This window comes from Rousettus aegyptiacus, unplaced genomic scaffold (genome assembly GCF_014176215.1).
Source record: "Rousettus aegyptiacus isolate mRouAeg1 unplaced genomic scaffold, mRouAeg1.p scaffold_m13_p_5, whole genome shotgun sequence".
Classification (NCBI taxonomy): domain Eukaryota; kingdom Metazoa; phylum Chordata; class Mammalia; order Chiroptera; family Pteropodidae; genus Rousettus; species Rousettus aegyptiacus.
Window position 1 is genome coordinate 84,846,627 of NW_023416308.1, and position 18,432 is coordinate 84,865,058.

At 39.9% G+C, this 18,432-nt stretch overlaps 1 protein-coding gene across 2 annotated transcripts in view; it reads left to right on the forward strand.

Annotated features, from left to right (window-relative positions):
* The window catches only part of PARVA (parvin alpha), a 141,092-nt gene that overhangs the window by 80,676 nt on the left and 41,984 nt on the right, over positions 1–18,432 (forward strand). For both annotated transcript variants that reach the window (XM_016135434.2, XM_016135435.2), the window contains exons 2-4: positions 10,781–10,870; positions 10,952–11,022; positions 12,539–12,641. In XM_016135434.2, the coding sequence (XP_015990920.2) occupies positions 10,781–10,870; positions 10,952–11,022; positions 12,539–12,641 (264 nt within the window). The remainder of the gene's footprint in view (positions 1–10,780; positions 10,871–10,951; positions 11,023–12,538; positions 12,642–18,432) is intronic.

Here is an 18,432-nt window from a genome sequence, read left to right on the forward strand (position 1 = left end):
GTGCCTGTGCAGTGTTTTAATTAAACTCCCATGGTTTACTTGAGACCTCCACCAATGTCACAGTTCAGATTGTTTTGACTGCCCAAAGCCAGCCAATGGTACATCCGTCTCCCTCTGTGCTTACTGGCGATTGGAGGGCAGTTGAATCATGTGCTTGGCTGAACAATGAATAAATGTCCAGCCTTGGCAGCCTTCCAACTCTGCAGAGACTATAAAACTGACCAAGACAAAGACTCTCATGGAAACGATAAGACTCAGGACTGTAGATCCCCTGTCAGCTCTCATTACAACACTAGCCTCTAAGTTCCCTTTTTTGGCTTCACTCCAAATGTCAGAGCCTGTTGCATAACAGCTGTCCCAAGTAGAGGGGAGCATGGTGAGACCCTGACAGTCTGCTGAGGCCATCATGGGCTGACTCTCATGTTTACCTGATGCTTGTGTACTATGGCTGCTGAATCAAATATCCTTTTAGTTGAAAGTAATCAAACTCCTCTGGTTTAAAGCCTGAGGTGCAGAGGGTTGAGATTTTTCATTTTCTTTTGGCAATCTCACACAGAGGAAAAGTGAACCCACATGTTGTAGGCAAGAATGAGTATTGAGAACAGAACTTGTCCTCTTAACCAGGGGGGCTGTTATAGGCAGGATAATGGCCCCCAAAGATGTCCAGGTCCCAATCCTTGGAATCTGTGAATGTTATCTTATGTGGAAAAGACAAATTAAAGTTGCTGATTAAATTTTGGTTGCTAATCAAGTAACCTCTATAATGAGATTATTCCAGTAGCCCAGTGTACTTATAGGATACTTAAAATTTGAAGCAGAGTAATGCAATGTGAGAAGGATTTGACATCCCACCTCCATTGCTGGTTGGAAGACTGAAGAAGGGCTACAAGCAAAGGCATACAGGTGGCTTCTAGAGGCTAGAATAGGTAAGAAAATGGATCATCACCTAGAGCCTTCAGAAAGGAACACAGCCTTGCCACCAAAGTGATTTTGCCCAGTGAGACCCATGTTGGACTTCTACCCTATAGAACCATAAGGTTATTAAATCTGCGTTGTCTCAAGCCACCAACTTTGTGGTCATTTGTAACTATAGCAATAAAAAACTAAAAGTCCATGGTGTGAAGACCCTGATCAGAGACCAGGGATAAATATCATTTCCAGAAATTAATGATTATTAAAGAGAGCACTATACCTTCAGTGATGGTTGTACTGATAGGACAGAACCCTTTTTGGGAAAGCAGAAATGACCCTGTCAGACCTCCAAGTAATGAGGAAGCCCTGTCTTCCCATTCTCAGCCCTAGAAACAACCAACTAACCGTGCACTTCTTCCTGGAAACCTGGCTTTCACTTGGAAATGAATGCAGGTTGCATTGTAGGGCTTTGAAATGGTCTTTGTGTTTTGCCTCCTGTACAAATGCTTCCATAGGGATCAGCTGATGTGGATAAATTACCACTGTCTCCTTGGTGATGGAAGAGAACATATGTATTCCCTAAAATCATGGATTTCTCCCCAGTGAGCACTATATGTAGTTTGAAAAATAGTAAATTTGGGTTGATTTTTTTAAAAAAATAGACTATTTTTACAATAGTTTTAAATAGACAGGAAAACTGCAAAGATAATGCAGAGTTCCATATGCCCCACACTGTTTTTCCTCTTACTAACATCTTCCATTAGTACAGTACATTTGTTACAATTCATGAGCCAGCATTGATATATTATTAACTAAAGTCCATAGTTTATTTGTATTTCCTTAGTTTTTACTTAATGTTCTTTTCCTGTTCCAGGATCCCATGCAGGACACCACATTATGCTTAGCCATCATATCTCCTTAGGCTCCTCTTGGCTGTGACATTTTCTCAGATTTTTCTTATTTTTGATGACCTTGAAAATTTTGAGGGGTACTAATCCAGTATTTTTTAGGATGTCCCACTACTTGAATTTGATGCTTTTTTTCATGATTAAGCTAGGGTTATGGGTTTTGGGAAGGAAGATCACAGAAATAAGTGCTGTTTTCATCATATCTCATCAAATCCATGATTTATGACTGTGATGTTGGCCATGATCATCTGACTGAGGTAATGTTGGTCAGGTTTCTCTACTATAAAGTTATTCTCATTCCCCCTTTCCATACTGCACCCTTGGGAAGGGAGTCACTCTGCAGAGCCCACATTTAAAGAGTAGGAGTTTATGTTCTCTCTGAGGGCACAGGATCTACATAAGTTATTTGAAATTCTGCCAAGAAGATGTGTCTCCTCTCTCCATTTATTAGTTTATTAGTCATTTATATCAATATAGATTTATGGATACTTATTTTGTGGTTTGGGTTATAATCCAATACTACTTTATTTTGTTGCTCAAATTGTTTCAGCTTCCTTACTGTTTCCAGATTCAATTGTATATTTCCTGTACTTTTCCTTTCTAGTCATAGAATCAGCCATTTTTATAAGGATCCCTGGTTCCTTTTATTAGAGAATAAAAATCTACTAGAAACCAAGGTCTGGGTACTAGCTATGTTCACTGCTACTAGACTGTCATTTCTTTTAGGCCTTCTTAGCTAACAGCAAGGGCATATGTGTGTACTAACACATAGTACTAACACATATCTCTAAATATTTCTATATGTAATTATATGTACCTATATTAAGATAAATATGAGCTCTTGTTGATGTCTCCAACTCTAATCCATTATCACATGGATCATCCTAGCCTTTCCACTTGCTTCCCTGTAACCTCCCAGTCTAATAGTGAGAAACCCGGTTTCTACCATTCACCATCCATTTACTTAATTGTTCAGTTCCAGTATACATGTGTAGCAATATCAGAGTTGTTAACCCATACCCCCCCATCTGAAATTATTAACTAGAGTACAGTGCTTATGTGCAGTTCCTTTTGCCTTTGGTTTCACAGACGCCACTTATTTCCAATGATGCTCAGGTCAGCACTGTTCCTCTAACCTTCAGTGAGGTTGTCTCATCCACTTGTAATACAATTAGATTCTATCATCACATCTACATTTCCATCCTTGAATCTCCAACGTCCTAAATGTTTTTTTTTAAGTTTACATGCATTAAGGTTTACTTCTTGCACGACAAAGTTCAAATCCGTACAATCATGTATCCACAATTGTAGTATCCTACAGAACATTCTCAATATCTTAAAATTTTTCTGTACTTTGCCTTTTTGACCTTTTCCCCAAACTCCTGGCGACCATACTGTCTCTTATAGTTTCGCCTTTTCCAAATGTCAAATAATCGAATCATACATTATGTAGCCTTTCTAGAATAGCTTCTTTGACTTAGGAATTGTACATTTAAAGTTCCTCCATATCTTTTCGTGGCTTTATTGTTAATTTCTTTTTATCACAAAATATTATTTCATCATATGGATGTACCACAGTTTTTCAGTTAGCCTGTCAAAGGATATCTTGATTGCTTCCAGTTTTGAGCAATTTAGAATAAAGCTACTACACACATTCACATGCAGGGTGTTTTGTGAATGTGTTTTCAAATCAGTTGAGTCAATACCTAGGAACAGATTGCTGGATTATATGGTAAGACTGTGGCTTTGTAAGGAACTATAAAACTGTCTTCCAAAAAGGCTGTACCATTTTGCATTCCCAACAGCAATGAATGAAAGTTCCTGGTACTTCACATCATTGGGTATTGTAAGTCTTTTGGATTTTAGCCATTTAAATTAAGTGTGTAGTGATATCTCATTGTTTTAATTTGTCATTCCCTAATGACAAATAGTGTTGAACATCTTCTCATATGCTTATTTGCCATCTATATATCTTTTTTGGTGGTCTGTCTGTTCAGATCTCTTGCCTATTTTTTAGCTGTGTTTTCTTATTTTTCAATTAGAGTTCTTTGTATATTTTGTGTACAGTCTTTTATCAGATATATGTTTTGTAAATATTCTCTCCTAGTTCATGGCTAGTCTTTTCATTCTCCTCACAATATCTTTTGCAGAGTAGAAATTTTAATGACGTCCAAGTTATCAATTTTTCTTTCATTGATTGTCCTTTTGATGTTGTATGTAAAAGTCATTGCCAAACCCTAAATCACATAGATTTGCTCCTATGCTCTTTTTAGAAACTTTATAGTATTTTGTTTTATATTTAGGGCTGTGATCATTTGGAGTTAAATTTTGTGAAAAGTGTACGGTCTGTGTCTACATTAAATTTTTTTCATATGGATGCCCAGTTTTTCTAGCACCATTTGTTGATAAGGCTATCTTTATTGCATTGAATTGCCTTTGCTCTTTTGTCAAAGATCAGTTGAATATATTTGTATGGGTTTGTTTCTGGGTTCTCTATTCTGTTTTATTGATCTATATGTTTATTCTTTCACCAATACCACACTGTCTTGATTACTGTAGCTTTATAGTAAGTCTTGAAGTTTAGTAATGTCAATCCTCCAACTTTGTTATTCTTCCTCGGTATTGTGCTGGCTACTCTGGGTCTTTTGTCTTTTTTTTTTTTTTTTTTTTTATAAACTTTAGAATCAGTTTGTCAATATCTACAAAATATCTTGCTGTGATTTTGACTGAGATTGCATTGAATCTATAAATGAAGTTGAAAAGATGTAACATCTTAACGATATTATGCCTTCCTATGAATGAAAATCGCTCCATTTACCTAGACTTTCTTTGCTTTCTCTCATCAGAGTTTTATAATTTTCTACATATCCCTGTACATATTTTGTTAAATTTATATCTAAGTATTGCATTTTTTGATGCTACTGAAAATGATGTGTGTTTTTTTTTTTTAATTCTAATTCCAATCATTCATTTCTAGTATATAGGGAAACAAACAATTGACTTTTGTATATTAACCTTGTATCCTGCACTTTGCTTAATAGTTCTAGGAGTTTGGGTTTTGTTTTGTTTTGATCATTTCTTTGGGATCTTCTACAATCATGTCATCTACAAAGATGATTTTATTTCTTCCCAACCTGTTTACCTTTAATTTCCTTCTCTTATATCGTATTAGCTAAGATTTTTAGTATGATTTTGAATAGGCATGGTGATGGGCGATATCTTTGCCTTGTTCCCAAACATCTAGTTTCTCACCATTAAATATGATGTTAGCTATAGTTTTTTGGTAGATATTCTTTCAGGCTAATTTTTCACATAAAGAAAAAATTGTTGAGATTTGCTTATCAGACAGTGTAGTTGTCTCTAGCTGCCAAGATCTGTTTTTGACAGCCCTCGAGCCATTTAGAAATTAAGAGAGCTTTACTAGCATTCAAAGAGACCAGAAATCCATCATCTAAATCCTGATAAGGATCTAGAACAGACTAAATATCTCACTGGGCCCCACTTGCACTGAAGGAGAAAAAACATCCTGGCTATTCTCTTGCCCTTCCTTGGTATGCTGTTTGTTTTTATCTGTAAACACAAGGAGCATGGTCCAGGGAGTACTAGAGAATAGATAAGTTTATAGTTCTTTACGCTCCGGACCCCGCCTACTTATTTGCCCCTCTGTTCCTTCCCCCCATTCCCCCTGCGCTACATTCCTGGTGCTCAAACATAAGCACCAGCCTCCTAACACTTGTCTTGTTTCTCCATACCTTGCTGTTTTTACAACAGACGTGCCTTTTATGAGGCACCTGTGTCAGATGAAAATTTATGTTTTTCGGAGTTCAACTCAAATGTCCCCCTTTCTGGAAATTCTTCCTTGTCTTTCCCACCCAAAGTCAGCCTGTTCCTTCTGAGCCCCCACAGCCCTCTAGTTGTATGTCACTCACCGCCGAGTGCAGCATACTGCGTGTTGTGTTTATGTGCCTGCCTCACCCACCTGTGAGCAGATTGAGGCAGACCCATGTCCAGCCTCCACAGCCTTATCTCCCATGCTGGCACAAAGTGTGTTTCAGAGGAGGGTGCCCAGTAATGTTTGAAACAATGAAATTACTGGCCTTGCATAAATGGACCCTTTTACGCCCTTAGAAACCTCTGTCCGTTCTTCCCTCCCTACTTGTTTTCTGCCTAGTGTTCGAGTCCTTATACCTATTTCTGGAATGTAAGAGATGCCTGCAGCTATTCTGTTTCTCATGGGGAAAAAAGGAAAATTATCATTCATTACAGATCTACTGTATTCATCCATGAACTTTATAATCCTGATGTCCACTGTATCATTTGGGGAGTTCAGAATCCAAGTCCCAGAAAATGCCAACTCAACTGGCTTAAACAATAAGGGAAATTAGTATATCTCTTATAACAAGACACATAAAGCTAGGGTGGCTTTAGGGATGGTGGCATAACAGTATCAGCAAGAACCCCCTTCTTTCTTTCTTTTCTGGCAGCTTTACATATTAGCTTTTTCTTTGGGCTGATTCACCCCATGGCTACAAAATGGCTGCGGCAAATCCAGGTGAAACATCCTGACACAATAACGGTTAGAAGGAGAGAGATTCATTCTCCTCCGTGGGCCTCTTTAAAATGGAGGAAAACTTCTAGAAGCTTCTAAAACTTTCCTCTCACAGCTCATTGGTGAGAACTGTATCACGTGACAATGCTTGAGCCAATCACTGCTAAAGAAATTGCTATTATCATGATTAGCTTAAACCAATCAGCATCTCACGTAGAGGCAAAGGAGGGAGGGCTATACACTGGAACAAAACGATGGTTCTTACAGCAGGGAAAAAGAGTAAAATAAATATTGGGGAGGAAACCCCCAGTGTCAGCTATATCCATCATTTTTCATAGAGAATTATTTTATACAGAATTTCAGGTTAAGTCACTCATATAAAGTCCCACAGCTGATAAAAATTGAAGGATTTAAATCCAGCTCCTTCAAACTCCAAAGCCCATCCATGTACTTTTTCTGCTGCACAGCTGGACTCAGAGCCCGACTTTATTTTCCAAAAAAGCCAAAGCCCTGTTTCTCATGGCGAGCGCTTCAGGAGTTAAGGCAATCACCCTGCTTTCCCAAGCCGACCTTCAGCTGGGCATTTAATCTGTTTATTAAGTTATGACTAATGGCGCTGCGAGACACCGAAGGCTGCACATTCAGACCTAGTTTTAGATTGTTAGAGGAGGTTCAGGGGATAAACATCATATTTATATTCTATGCCGAGAAAATTCAATTGCAGCTCTTTCTTTTTCAGAGTGCAGGATTGGTGAGGGGCTTCTGCTGGCTCTTGCTTTGGTTTAATAGAAATGAAACCTCCAAAGCAGGCGGGCTGTTTTGGGAAAGTGGCCACTAATGCGGCCCCATGGGGCAGGGGCCAGGCCTGAACTGGGCAGTTTGCATATTCACTTTTACAAACAATTGGCTCGGAGTCAGCAGTTAATGGGACAGGAACGATGTTCCTGTACCAAATCATTTCCTGCAAAAAACATTTCCAATTGCAAATACATCTCAGCCTTTCTTCTCGGGTTTGTTTTGTCTCTCTGAGTGAATTAAAGAGACTGGGCAGAGGGGAGTGTTTCTGACTGGGGGTTTTTCATCTGAAAACATTTTTAACAATGATCTTCACGTAAAAAAAAGATCCCTTTCAGACCTGCCTTTAGGAGTCCTGGCTGTGAAGATTGCATTTCTAGCGCATTTCTAGTCACACGTTAGAGATGTAAATATCTCTATAGTCACAAGTTGGCTCTGGCTGTACTACAGTCTTAAGAGAGATGCAGCTTTTCTCTCCTTACAAAATGTAAGCTTAAAATGCTGCCTCTGAAATGTGCACACGCACACGTGTGCACATACACACATATACACAGGGTCGGGCCAAAATATAATTTCTTTTTCCTGAGGACAAGCTGAAATCCTTTCTTGCACCCTACGTACTGTTTTGGCAAATTGTGCTTCAACTCATAATTTGTGCTATTGAAGGATGGTCTGAACAGTTTTGATTATTTGTTTATTTAACAAATAGTTCTTAAGTGCTTACTGTGCATGAGACAGTGTTTTAAGTAATAATAACATACATTTACATAGCTCTTACCAGGCACCAGGGACTCTTCTAAGCATGTCACATGTATTAACTCGTTTAATCTTCTTAACAACCCTCAGAACTAGGCAATATTATCCTTCTCATTTTGCAAATAAGGAAACTGAGGTATAAGGGGCTGCTGAACTTGCCCAAGATCACATAGCTAGTGATTCTGGATTTGAAGCTAGGAAGTCTGGCTTCTCTTTGAGGTTCTAATTGTAAATAAGAGAAAAAGGGCCACTCTTCCCACAGCTTATTTCCTGGTGGTAGGGTGGGGTGGGGGGGATAGATAATAGACATGTAAATAATAATTTCAGATCATGAGTGCTTGAAGAAAATAAGAGAGAGGCAGGCGGCTAATCAGAGAGTCTTATAGGTCTTAGGAGCTGGGGTTTTATTTTGAGTGTGATGGGAAGCCACAGGAAGTCTTAAAGCATGAGAATGTATGATCCTATTTATGTCTTTATATTTCACTCTGATTGTGCTATACAAAGTAGACAGAGGTAGGGACTATGCATCAGAAAGCAGTAGGTAGGTTAGAAGGTAGCTCTGGTTGTCCAGGTGAAAGATGGCCTGAACCAGGATGATGGTGGTAGAAGGAGTAAGAAGTGGTTGGGATTGGGTCCTGGTTTGGAGATGGAGCTCACAGAACTTACCCATGCATTGGCAGCAAAAGGTGAGGGGGAAAAAAAAAAGTTAAAGATGATTCCTCAGATTTTGGCTTAAACCACTGTATACATGGTCGGGCCATTTATTAAGGAGGATAAGAACAGAGGAAGAACAGTCTTGTATCAGTGTGGTTATGGTGGGAGTGAGGGTATTGAAAATCATGAGTTCTGTTTTGGACGTGTAAATTTGAAACTTTTATTAATAGACATGAGAGGAGACATCGAGTAAGCCTGAAGCACAGGATCAGGTCTAGGCTGAAGATTTAAATGTGAACATCAGCCTTTAGATATATGGGTCACCTAGGACAGCATCATTCAGTTGAATTTCCTGTGATGGCGGAAACCTTCTACATCTGTGCTATCTAATATGGTAGACACACTCAAGATGGGCCATTGAGCAATTGAAATGTGATAGTACAACTAAAAAATTGAATTTTTAATTTGAAATAGCCAGATGTGGCTAATGGCTATCATCTTAGCACAGACCTGGCGGAGAATGCAGATAGAGAAGGTCCTGGTCTGCAGCTAATTTCTTCTCTGTGCAGTAAGACCAGCCTCGCACTCACCTTTAAGCGTAACCTTATTTCTACTCCCATTGTTTGCACAGCAGTGCTTGTTAAGTAATGGAAATCTTGCTTCCTTGTGAGAAACAGCCTGGAAAAGAAGCTGCCAGTCCTACGAGGAATATTAGAAGAAATTACAGAAGTCTAAGGAATCAGTCGTTCTTTGCTAGAAAGCAAATGCAGTCCTATACTTATAAGCAATACCATCAAGGCTTAAAGGATTCTATATTTTTCATTATGTTTTATGGGAGAGAATCATATAGAGTGGTCGGTGTCTGTGAACTTGGAGATTCAAGACGGTGACTGGCTGATCTCCCATGTGAATGTCAAGGGCCCACAGCCATGGGACTAAATGCCAGCTTCATAATGCGAGTTGTGTCTCTTCGGGGTAGACTGTGTTTCACTCTTTGTTAGGCAATCTCATTCTCTATCCAACTGCAACCATCAGTGAGTTTGCTAATATGAAAGAACTCTTTGTAAGCAGCTGCCTTGTGCTTAAGAGTTCTTGCAAGTATATACTGGCAATCGGTGAGGCCAGAGTCAATAAAAAATAAAATAAAATGGAAAGATGGGACATTGTTTCTATTAAGGTTGATTGCAGCTGCCATGGTAGCTCTTTAAGAACCTTTTTCTGACCAACGCTTTCAGAGAAAATGGTTGTTTTATGCTTAATTGGTGAAAAGTAATTATCTAAACTAGAATTGAATAGAGGTGAGGGGATTTAAGACACTGCTTTTCAGAGAGGTAATCCAAGGTCAGCACTCAGCAGTGTCTATCACACAACCAGTCTTCTGGTTTTGTGGTAGGATTTTTTTTTTTTTTTTTTTTTAATGCTTCATGTGGGACATGGGTGCAGGGAAGGGATCAGGCTGGAAGTCTTTAGTGGTCATTGACCTATTTTTATTTTTCTTGAGGAAAGTAGCATTGCAGGTTTCTAGGGTTTGGAAACTACAAAAGAACTTGCTGGTCATCCAGTTGAGCTCTTCGTGTTCAGCTGAGGAAACAGGCCTAGAGAAGCGAGGTGCCTGGCCCCGGGGCCCACAGCTTATTATGGCCAAAGGAACGGGACCAGAGCCCAGGGAAGAGGCCTGAGGCATTCTCGAGCAGTGGCTGGGGTGGGGTGAAAGAGGGAGGTAGTATAATCAGAAAATCCTCAGGGAAGCCAAAGCAGGAGAGAGGTCACAGAAGGCTTAAACTGAGAATGGAGATGACTTACAACATAAATGTAGCCTTAACGTGGTGACCTCATTCATCCAGTCAACAGCTGTGATCAGAAAGCAAGCCCTTGAAAAAGGGGCCAGCAGAAGGCACAAGGCAGAACTTAAGAAAGATGTCCATGCCCACCTCACTTCCATTTATTCTGAGATCATTTCTGTGAGAAGGAAGACATCTCCCATTTTCTCCGAGGGAATGAGGTGATAGTTGGAAAAGGTGCGATGAAAGGGACAGTTCGGTCCTTTTAGCAAGGAGAGGGAGAGGACCACTTGCAGGCAGAGCAACGGCTGAAACCTAACCTTCGTGGTTTTATTTCTTAGTATTGGTATAGAACATACTTGTTAGAGAGCCACTTACCTGCCGTCAGTGGGCTGCAATGAGACTGTGCTTCCTTCTCCTCACAGTGTCAGAGCTTCAGGAGGAGGGCATGAACGCCATCAACCTGCCTCTCAGCCCGATCCCTTTTGAGCTGGACCCTGAGGACACGATGCTGGGTACGTGGGCCTCTTGTTCTTTGGGGTGGCCTGATGACATCAAGTGGAACCACTCCCACTGACTTCCTTTTCTTTTTAAAGAGGAGAATGAAGTGCGAACGATGGTGGATCCAAACTCACGCAGCGACCCCAAACTTCAAGAACTGATGAAGGTAAGAAGAAATTAGGAGGGACTTCCAGTGCTTCCCAGACTCAACAGGTGTCTATAGACCACCTGCTCTGTACGGGCACCACGCAAGCTACTGCAGAGAGAATAAAGTCATGACAGTCCCTGCCTGCAGGCAGCTCAAGGTCCAGTAGATGGACATCTAAAATGGAACAAAAGCAGGACATTACAAGTGCTTAACCAGTTGTGTTGGTCATAAGCATCAGAGAAGTTTGTGCAAATAAGCTCACATTTGCTAGGGTCACACAGTCCCTTTCACTGCTTTTCTCAAGGACCCTCAAAAACCCCCTTTAAAGTAGGAATCAGTATCATTCCCATTTTACAGATGACCAAACTAAGTCTCAGAAAAGTTAACTGGTTTGTTTTTGGTCACAGCTGAGTAGAGGAAATGGAGTTCAAACAGAAATACATGAGATTAAATGAAATATTGTGCATAATGCACCTGGCACAGGGTCGGCATGTGGTTACCCCTCAAAAAGTGTTCTTTCATCCCCCTTCTATTTCTTCATCCCGTGTTTTTCAACTTCTCCAAGCTCCACTTAAGACAAAAAGGTACTGTGGATGCCAGAGTGGTTCATTCAATATGCAAATCCAAATACGTCATTTTCCCACTCAAAATTTATGTGCAGTTTCCCATCAACTGCAGGTTGAAGCCTACACTCCTGGGGGTGGTATTTGGGGTCTCCATGCTCTAGCTGCCTCTTCAACCTCACATTGTCCCCTGCCTAGCAACATGTGGGTACCAGACCGGCTCGTGGTGTCTCCCCATTCGCACTGTGCTTGCACTGTGCTTGCTTCTGCTGCTTCTCACTGCTGTGCCTTTATTTAGGTCCTTCCAACCCTTCTTCAGAGTGGGGTCAAAATGGGGTCATTTCCTCCAAGGAGCCTTCTATAAACCCCAGTGCTATTGTTCAACCCCTCTGTGTGCTGCCTTGTTCCCTGCACTTGGTTCTATCATTTAGTTACCCCGTGATAATTCTGTCTTCTCTAAACAGTGAGTTTATAGGAGTTAGACTGCCTCTGTCATAATTGTACCCCCCAGGCTCCAGCACAGAGTGTGACATGTAGCAGGCATTAATAATACTGGGTGGATGGATGGTGAATGGATGGAGAGAGAGGGGAAAAGGAAATGGAGGAAGAGAGGGGAGGGAGGAACACACACAGTTCAAGGTAAAGCTGGAGTTTCAATCCTAGTTTCTGTAACTCCAAAACCCATGCTTTGCCCTGTACAAAGCCCCACAGCCAAACACTGTGTGCATGTTGCTTGCTATTAGGGAACCAGAATATATTAGCAGGGACACTTGCCACCAGCACTAGAAGAGCTTATACCTGAAAAGTATCAGGACCATTGGAGCTCACACTTAAAGGCTATTTGTTCACACCCTGGGTCATGTGGATAGTTCTGCTGCTTTCAAAATCTGAAGTTTATTTAGATTTTAATTGTCCAGGATAAGAACACTGGTCTCTAAGAAAATACCCTGTGACTCTTATTCTCTCTCTAGGTATTAATTGACTGGATTAATGATGTGTTGGTTGGAGAAAGAATCATTGTGAAAGACCTGGCTGAAGATTTATATGATGGACAAGTCCTGCAGAAGCTTTTTGGTAAGAGAATTGAATGTCGCAGTGGATTTCTTAAATAGCAGGTGGATGGATCACTTACTCCTAGTGAGTTCTCAGTTCACAGCGGTTTACCTAGAATGGAATAGGACTGTGTACAGTAGTGTGGGAAAACAGTGGCGCCTTTAGATGTCCTCTTAGAATCTGTTTTACATGAATGAATTGCAGAAGGAGTCTCAATGACCAGGTGGGTCTGCTGCCCCCAGCAGTAGAGGGTCATCAGCTTGGTAGATGAAAAGACTACACTATACTAGAAAACATGCCTCACCTGCTAAAGAAAATTGTGGCCTCTGCAGGTTTACTTGTGTGTGTGGCGGGGGGTACGTGAATGAGTACGTATCTCTGTCACCCATGGATATGTGTACGTGTGTGAGTACATGTTTATGGATCTCTGTGATCTATGGACCTATGTATATGTATGTGTGTACGTGTGCCACTGTGACTTCTGGGTGTGTGTGTGTTCCTCAGTGTATCCCTCTCTAGGTTGGGTTCAGGTGTGTGAGCGTATGTGATGTGTGGTCTCTGTGTTTGTTACCTCTGTGAGGTATGTATCTCTGTATCGGTTCACAGCTGTTTATATAAAAATGTAAGGCGATGAGGGGAGGGAAAGGAGAATTCGGGGACGATCATAGTGTCGAAGGGACAAATTCACCTTGAATGAATTCGGACGACTTCTCACTGTCCTCCATGTTTACTCTTGTCCAAATCTCTGCTCCGGTTTCTAGACACCAATCTTCACTGCCCACCAGGCACCTGAATGCATGGTTCTCTCCCACCGCAGAGGTGTGGACAAGAGAAAATGGTTACTGGATTAAAGTTATGTATTTTGGGGAAGCAAACCACAGAAGGGGTGTTTCCTTCTCACTGCAGCATAGCAGGGAGCACATAACGTTAACATCTCATTTCCAGTGATGGGAACCTTACTCCCTTGGTTATGATGGCGTCTGCCAGATTTCTTCATTGCAAAGTTACTGTTTTTCTCTTTGTAATTTAATTGATTTGGGGGGAGAGGTAGTTTAAGTCTGAAAATATCTTGTTTCTTCTTAAACTTCTCCCATTAATTGCAAATAGGTGGTGCATGTCTGCCACGATTTTTAACGTGGTGGTCTAGTAGAGATTTTCTATTTTCCTTATTCCTTTTACATTTATTAATTGGAATTCTTCTTTAAGGAAATGTCGTCCCCTCTTCCCCATTTACTTATTCTATCAGTATGGACACAAGGATACTTATTTTATACTTTACATCTTAATCCAATACTATCCTTATTCATTTTTTGCTGACATACTTCCAGCTCTGACCCTTGTAAGCTCTTCCAGGTTGGCTCTTGGACACTTTCAACATGCTGCCTCTTTTTTTTTTCTAAGCACTTCCTTACTTTCTGGCATCATAAGGCATACTAGGCTCATCTTATGTTTTACATACTCTGGCCCTGGAATCAAACTACTTCTCCAAGGAGACCTGATTTCTTCTATTAGAAATGGTATTTAGAAATCAATATCTGGGCATATTAGTAGTGATTTTTGTTTTAATAATTACAATCGATATACAATATTTTATTCATTTCAGATGTCCAACACAGTGATTAGACATTCATATAATTTACAAAGTGATCACCCTAATAAGACTAATACCCACCTGACACCATAGTAATTCTAATATTATTGACTATATTCCCTATGCTGTCCATAACACCCCCATGACTATTTTGTAACTGCCAATTTGCATATCTTAATCCTTCTCACCTTTTTCACCCATCCTTCCAACCCCTCTCCCACCTGGCGACCATCAGTTTGTATTCTATATCTACGAGTTTGCTTCTGTTTTGCTTATTTTGTTTTTTAGATTCCACATATAAGTCATATGGTATTTGTCTTTGCCTGACTTGTTTCACTTAGAATAATACCCTCCAGATCCATCCATGTTGTCACAAATGTTAAGATTTCATTCTTTGTTAAGTCCAAGTAATATTCAACTGTATATATGTTCTACAACTTCTTTATTCATTCATCTATTGATGGACACTTAGGTTGATTCCATGTCGTGGTTATTGTAAATAATGCTGCAATGAACATAGGGATGAATATATCTTTTTAAATTAGTGTTTTGGATTTCTTTGGATAAATAACCAAAAGTGGAATTGCCAGGTCATAAGATAAATTTTAAATTTTTCTGGAATCTCCATACTCTTTTCCATAGTGGCTGCACCAATCTATAATCCTATCAACAGTACACGAGAGTTCCATTTTCTCTACACCCTTCACAATACTGGTTGTCTTATTAATGATAGACAGATGTGAGGTGATATCTCATTGTGGTCTTGATTTGCATTTCCCCAAGGATTAGTGATGTTGAGCATCTTTTCATATTTCTGTAGCCCATTTGTATGTTCTCTTTGGAGAAATGCCTATTCTGGTCCTCCGCCCAATTTTTAATCAGTTTATTTGCTTTTAGGTGATAAGTTGAATTCCTTATATATTTTGGATATTAACCCCTTATTGGATACATCCTTGGCAAATATCTTCTTCCATTCAATAGGTTCTTTTCATTTCATTGATGGTTTCCTTCTCTGTGCAGCAACTTTTTAATTTGATGTAGTCTCATTTGTTCATTTTTGCTTATTTCCCTTGCCTGAGGAGACATATACAAAAGAAAAAATATTGCTAAGATTGATGTTAGAGTTCACTGCCTAAGGTTTCTTCTAGGAGTTTTATGGTTTCAGGTCTTCTTACATTTACGTCTTTAATTCATTTTGTTTATTCTTGTATATGGTCTAAGGAAGTGGTCTAGGTTTGTTTGTTCGTTTTGTGCATATATCTGTCTAGTTTTCCCAACACCACTTATTGAAGAGATTGTCCATTGTATATCCGTCCTCCCTTTATCATAGATTAATTGACCATATAGGTATGGGTTTATCTCTGGGTTCTCTATTCTGTTCCACTGATCTACAGGTCTATGTTCATGCCAGTACCATACTGTTTTGATTACTATAGCCTTTTAGTATAGTTGGATATCAGGCAGTGTGATACCTCCAGCTTAATTCTTTCTCAAGATTGCTTTGACTATTTGGGGTCTTTTGTGGTTCAATACAACTTTTAGGATCATTTTTTCTAGCTCTGTGGAAAATGCCATTGGTATTTTGATAAGGGATTACACTGAATCTGGGTTTTGACTCCTGGATCGCTCCTAAGCAGAGCTGGTGTTTGTGCTTTGATTGATTGGGGTGGTGGGTGGAGCAGACACCCAGTAATAGATCCTACTTGATTATGGTGCATGATCTTTTTAATGTATTGCTGATTTCAGTTTGCTACCATTAAGGATTTTTGCATCTATGTTCATAAGGAATATTGGTCTATAATTCTCATTGTTGTCATGTCTTTGTCCGGTTTTGGTATCAGGGTAATACTGGCCTTGTAAAATGAGTTTGGGAGCCTTCCCTTCTCTTCAATTTTTTGGAACAGTGTAAGAGGATAGGTATTAATTCTTCTTCGAATGTTTGGTAAAATTCACCTGTGAAATCATCTGGTCCAGGACTTTGGTTGGAAGTTTTTTGGATTGCTGATTTGATTGTGTTTGTAGTTTAAATTGTTTGTTTCTTCCTGATTCAGTCTTGGAAGATTGTATGTTTCCAGGAATTTATTTCTTTCAGATTGTCCTATTTGTTGGTATATAATTGTTCATAGTATTTTCTTATAATCCTTTCTATTTCTGTGATGTTGGTTGTCACTTTTCTTCTTCCATTTCTGATTTTATTTAGGCCCTCTCCTTTTTTCTTGATAAGTCTAGCTAAAGGTTTCTCTACTTTATTTTTTTAAAGAACCAGCTCTTGGTTTCATTGATCTTTTCTACTGTTTCATTTATTTCCTTTGTGACCTTTATTATTTCCTTCCTTCTACTCATTTGGGCTTTGTTCTTGTTTTTCTAGATCCTTTAGGTATAATATTAGTTTGAGATTTTTCAAGTCTATTGCGTTAGGCCTCTATTGCTAAGAATTTTCTTCTTAGAATCACTTTGGCTGCGTCACATAGATTTGGGGTCATTGTGTTTTCATTTTCATTTGTCTCAAGTATCTTTGATTACCTACTGTTTAGTAGTATGTTATATATGTTCCACATATTTGTGTTTTTCAATTTTTTTCTTCTAATTCCTTTCTAGTTTCATGCTACTCTGATCAGAGAAGATGCTTGATATGACTTCAGTCTTCTTAAATTTATCGACTTATTTTGTGGCCTAACATGTCATCTATCCTGGGGTGAAATGTTTTAAAAATGTCAAATCTATCTAATCTAATGTGTCATTTAAGGTGACTTTCTTATCAATTTTCTGTCTGGATGATCTCTCCATTGATGTCAATGGGGCTGTCAAAGTCCCCTTCTGTTACTCTATTACCATGGATCTCTCCCTTTATATCCATAAATATTTGCTTTATATATATAGCTGCTCCTACTCTAGGTGTGTAAATGTTTACAAGAGTTATATCCTCTTGTAGGGTTGATCCCATTTTCATTATAAAGTACTTCGTCTATTGTTACAACTTTTATTTTATTTTAAAGTCCATCTTGTCTCATAAGTATTGCTACCCAGGCTTTCTTTTTGTTTGTTTCCATTTGTATGAAATGTATTTTCCTATCCCTTTGTGTCTTTCAATCTGAAGTGAGTCTCAATGGAACATAATCCCTGCTGGTTTTCAGACATGTTATGGGAACTCCTTTTCCCAGTACTAGTGTCCTGGGCTGGGAAGTCAGATGTGAGGCTTAGATCCCTCACTAGGGACCTCTGCAACCACCACATGTGAGTGTGGGACCTGTCCATTCAGTCCATCCTACCAGTCTTGATGTGTCATAGGAGGAGGTAAACACAGTGTTTACTCCACCATTTTGACTAGAAGTTATTAGTGCTTTTCATTTACTTCCTGTAGCACAAACATTTATGCATAGGTATGGTACTGTTACCTGGTAGTACTAAGATGAATCAGGTGTGATCATTTCCAGAAATTTAACTTCACATTGTACCGGAGCTGGGCCTGGAGAGTAGGGGATCTGAACTTGGGATTAGTAAACTAACTATGAACCACTAGAACTTAGAAGAAAATGAAAAAGGTGTAGATACCTCCAGGAGTTCAGCCATATCAAGTCACATCTATGTAGCAAGATCTGAAGTCCAGGAAGCCATGTTGATAGCATCATGGAGCAAGGACTCAGAATCTAGAGATGAGCAATTTGCTGAGGCAAGGATTTCTTGGTGGAAGTCGTGTTTAGGTGAAAGCCTGAGTAGGTGAGCATCCCTGAGTGACAGGTGGACTTGGCTGAAAAACACTGGCTGGGTGTTCCCTGATCACGAGCTCTGTGAGGGCAGCGTCATACCTGGTTCACCTCTGGCCAGACGCTACTTGCTCAGCAGCAGCGTCTACTCTGCTTGGCCTTCTCAGAGTCCCTGGGCATGTCTAGGAGGTTCTCCTGGAACAGCCCTCCCCCAGTCTTTCTTTCTGAGTTTTCCTATTTGCCTTGGGATAGCAGAGCTGAGTTCAGGTTTTCCTGAAAGCAGACGGCGAGACAAGGACTTGGGTACAAGTTTGTATGGGAGGTAGTCCTAAGTACAGTCACGTGGGGAATATAGGGGAAGAGAGATACACTAGTTGGCAGTGCACTGATAAGGATAGCAGCCCTGTTTGTAACCAGGGCTCACTCCTGCAGGGCTTTCCTCTGAGAAACCAAGTGACAACACACCTCAAAAATCACCTTTCCAGAAGAGGGAAGCAGGGGCATTTTTCTATGACTC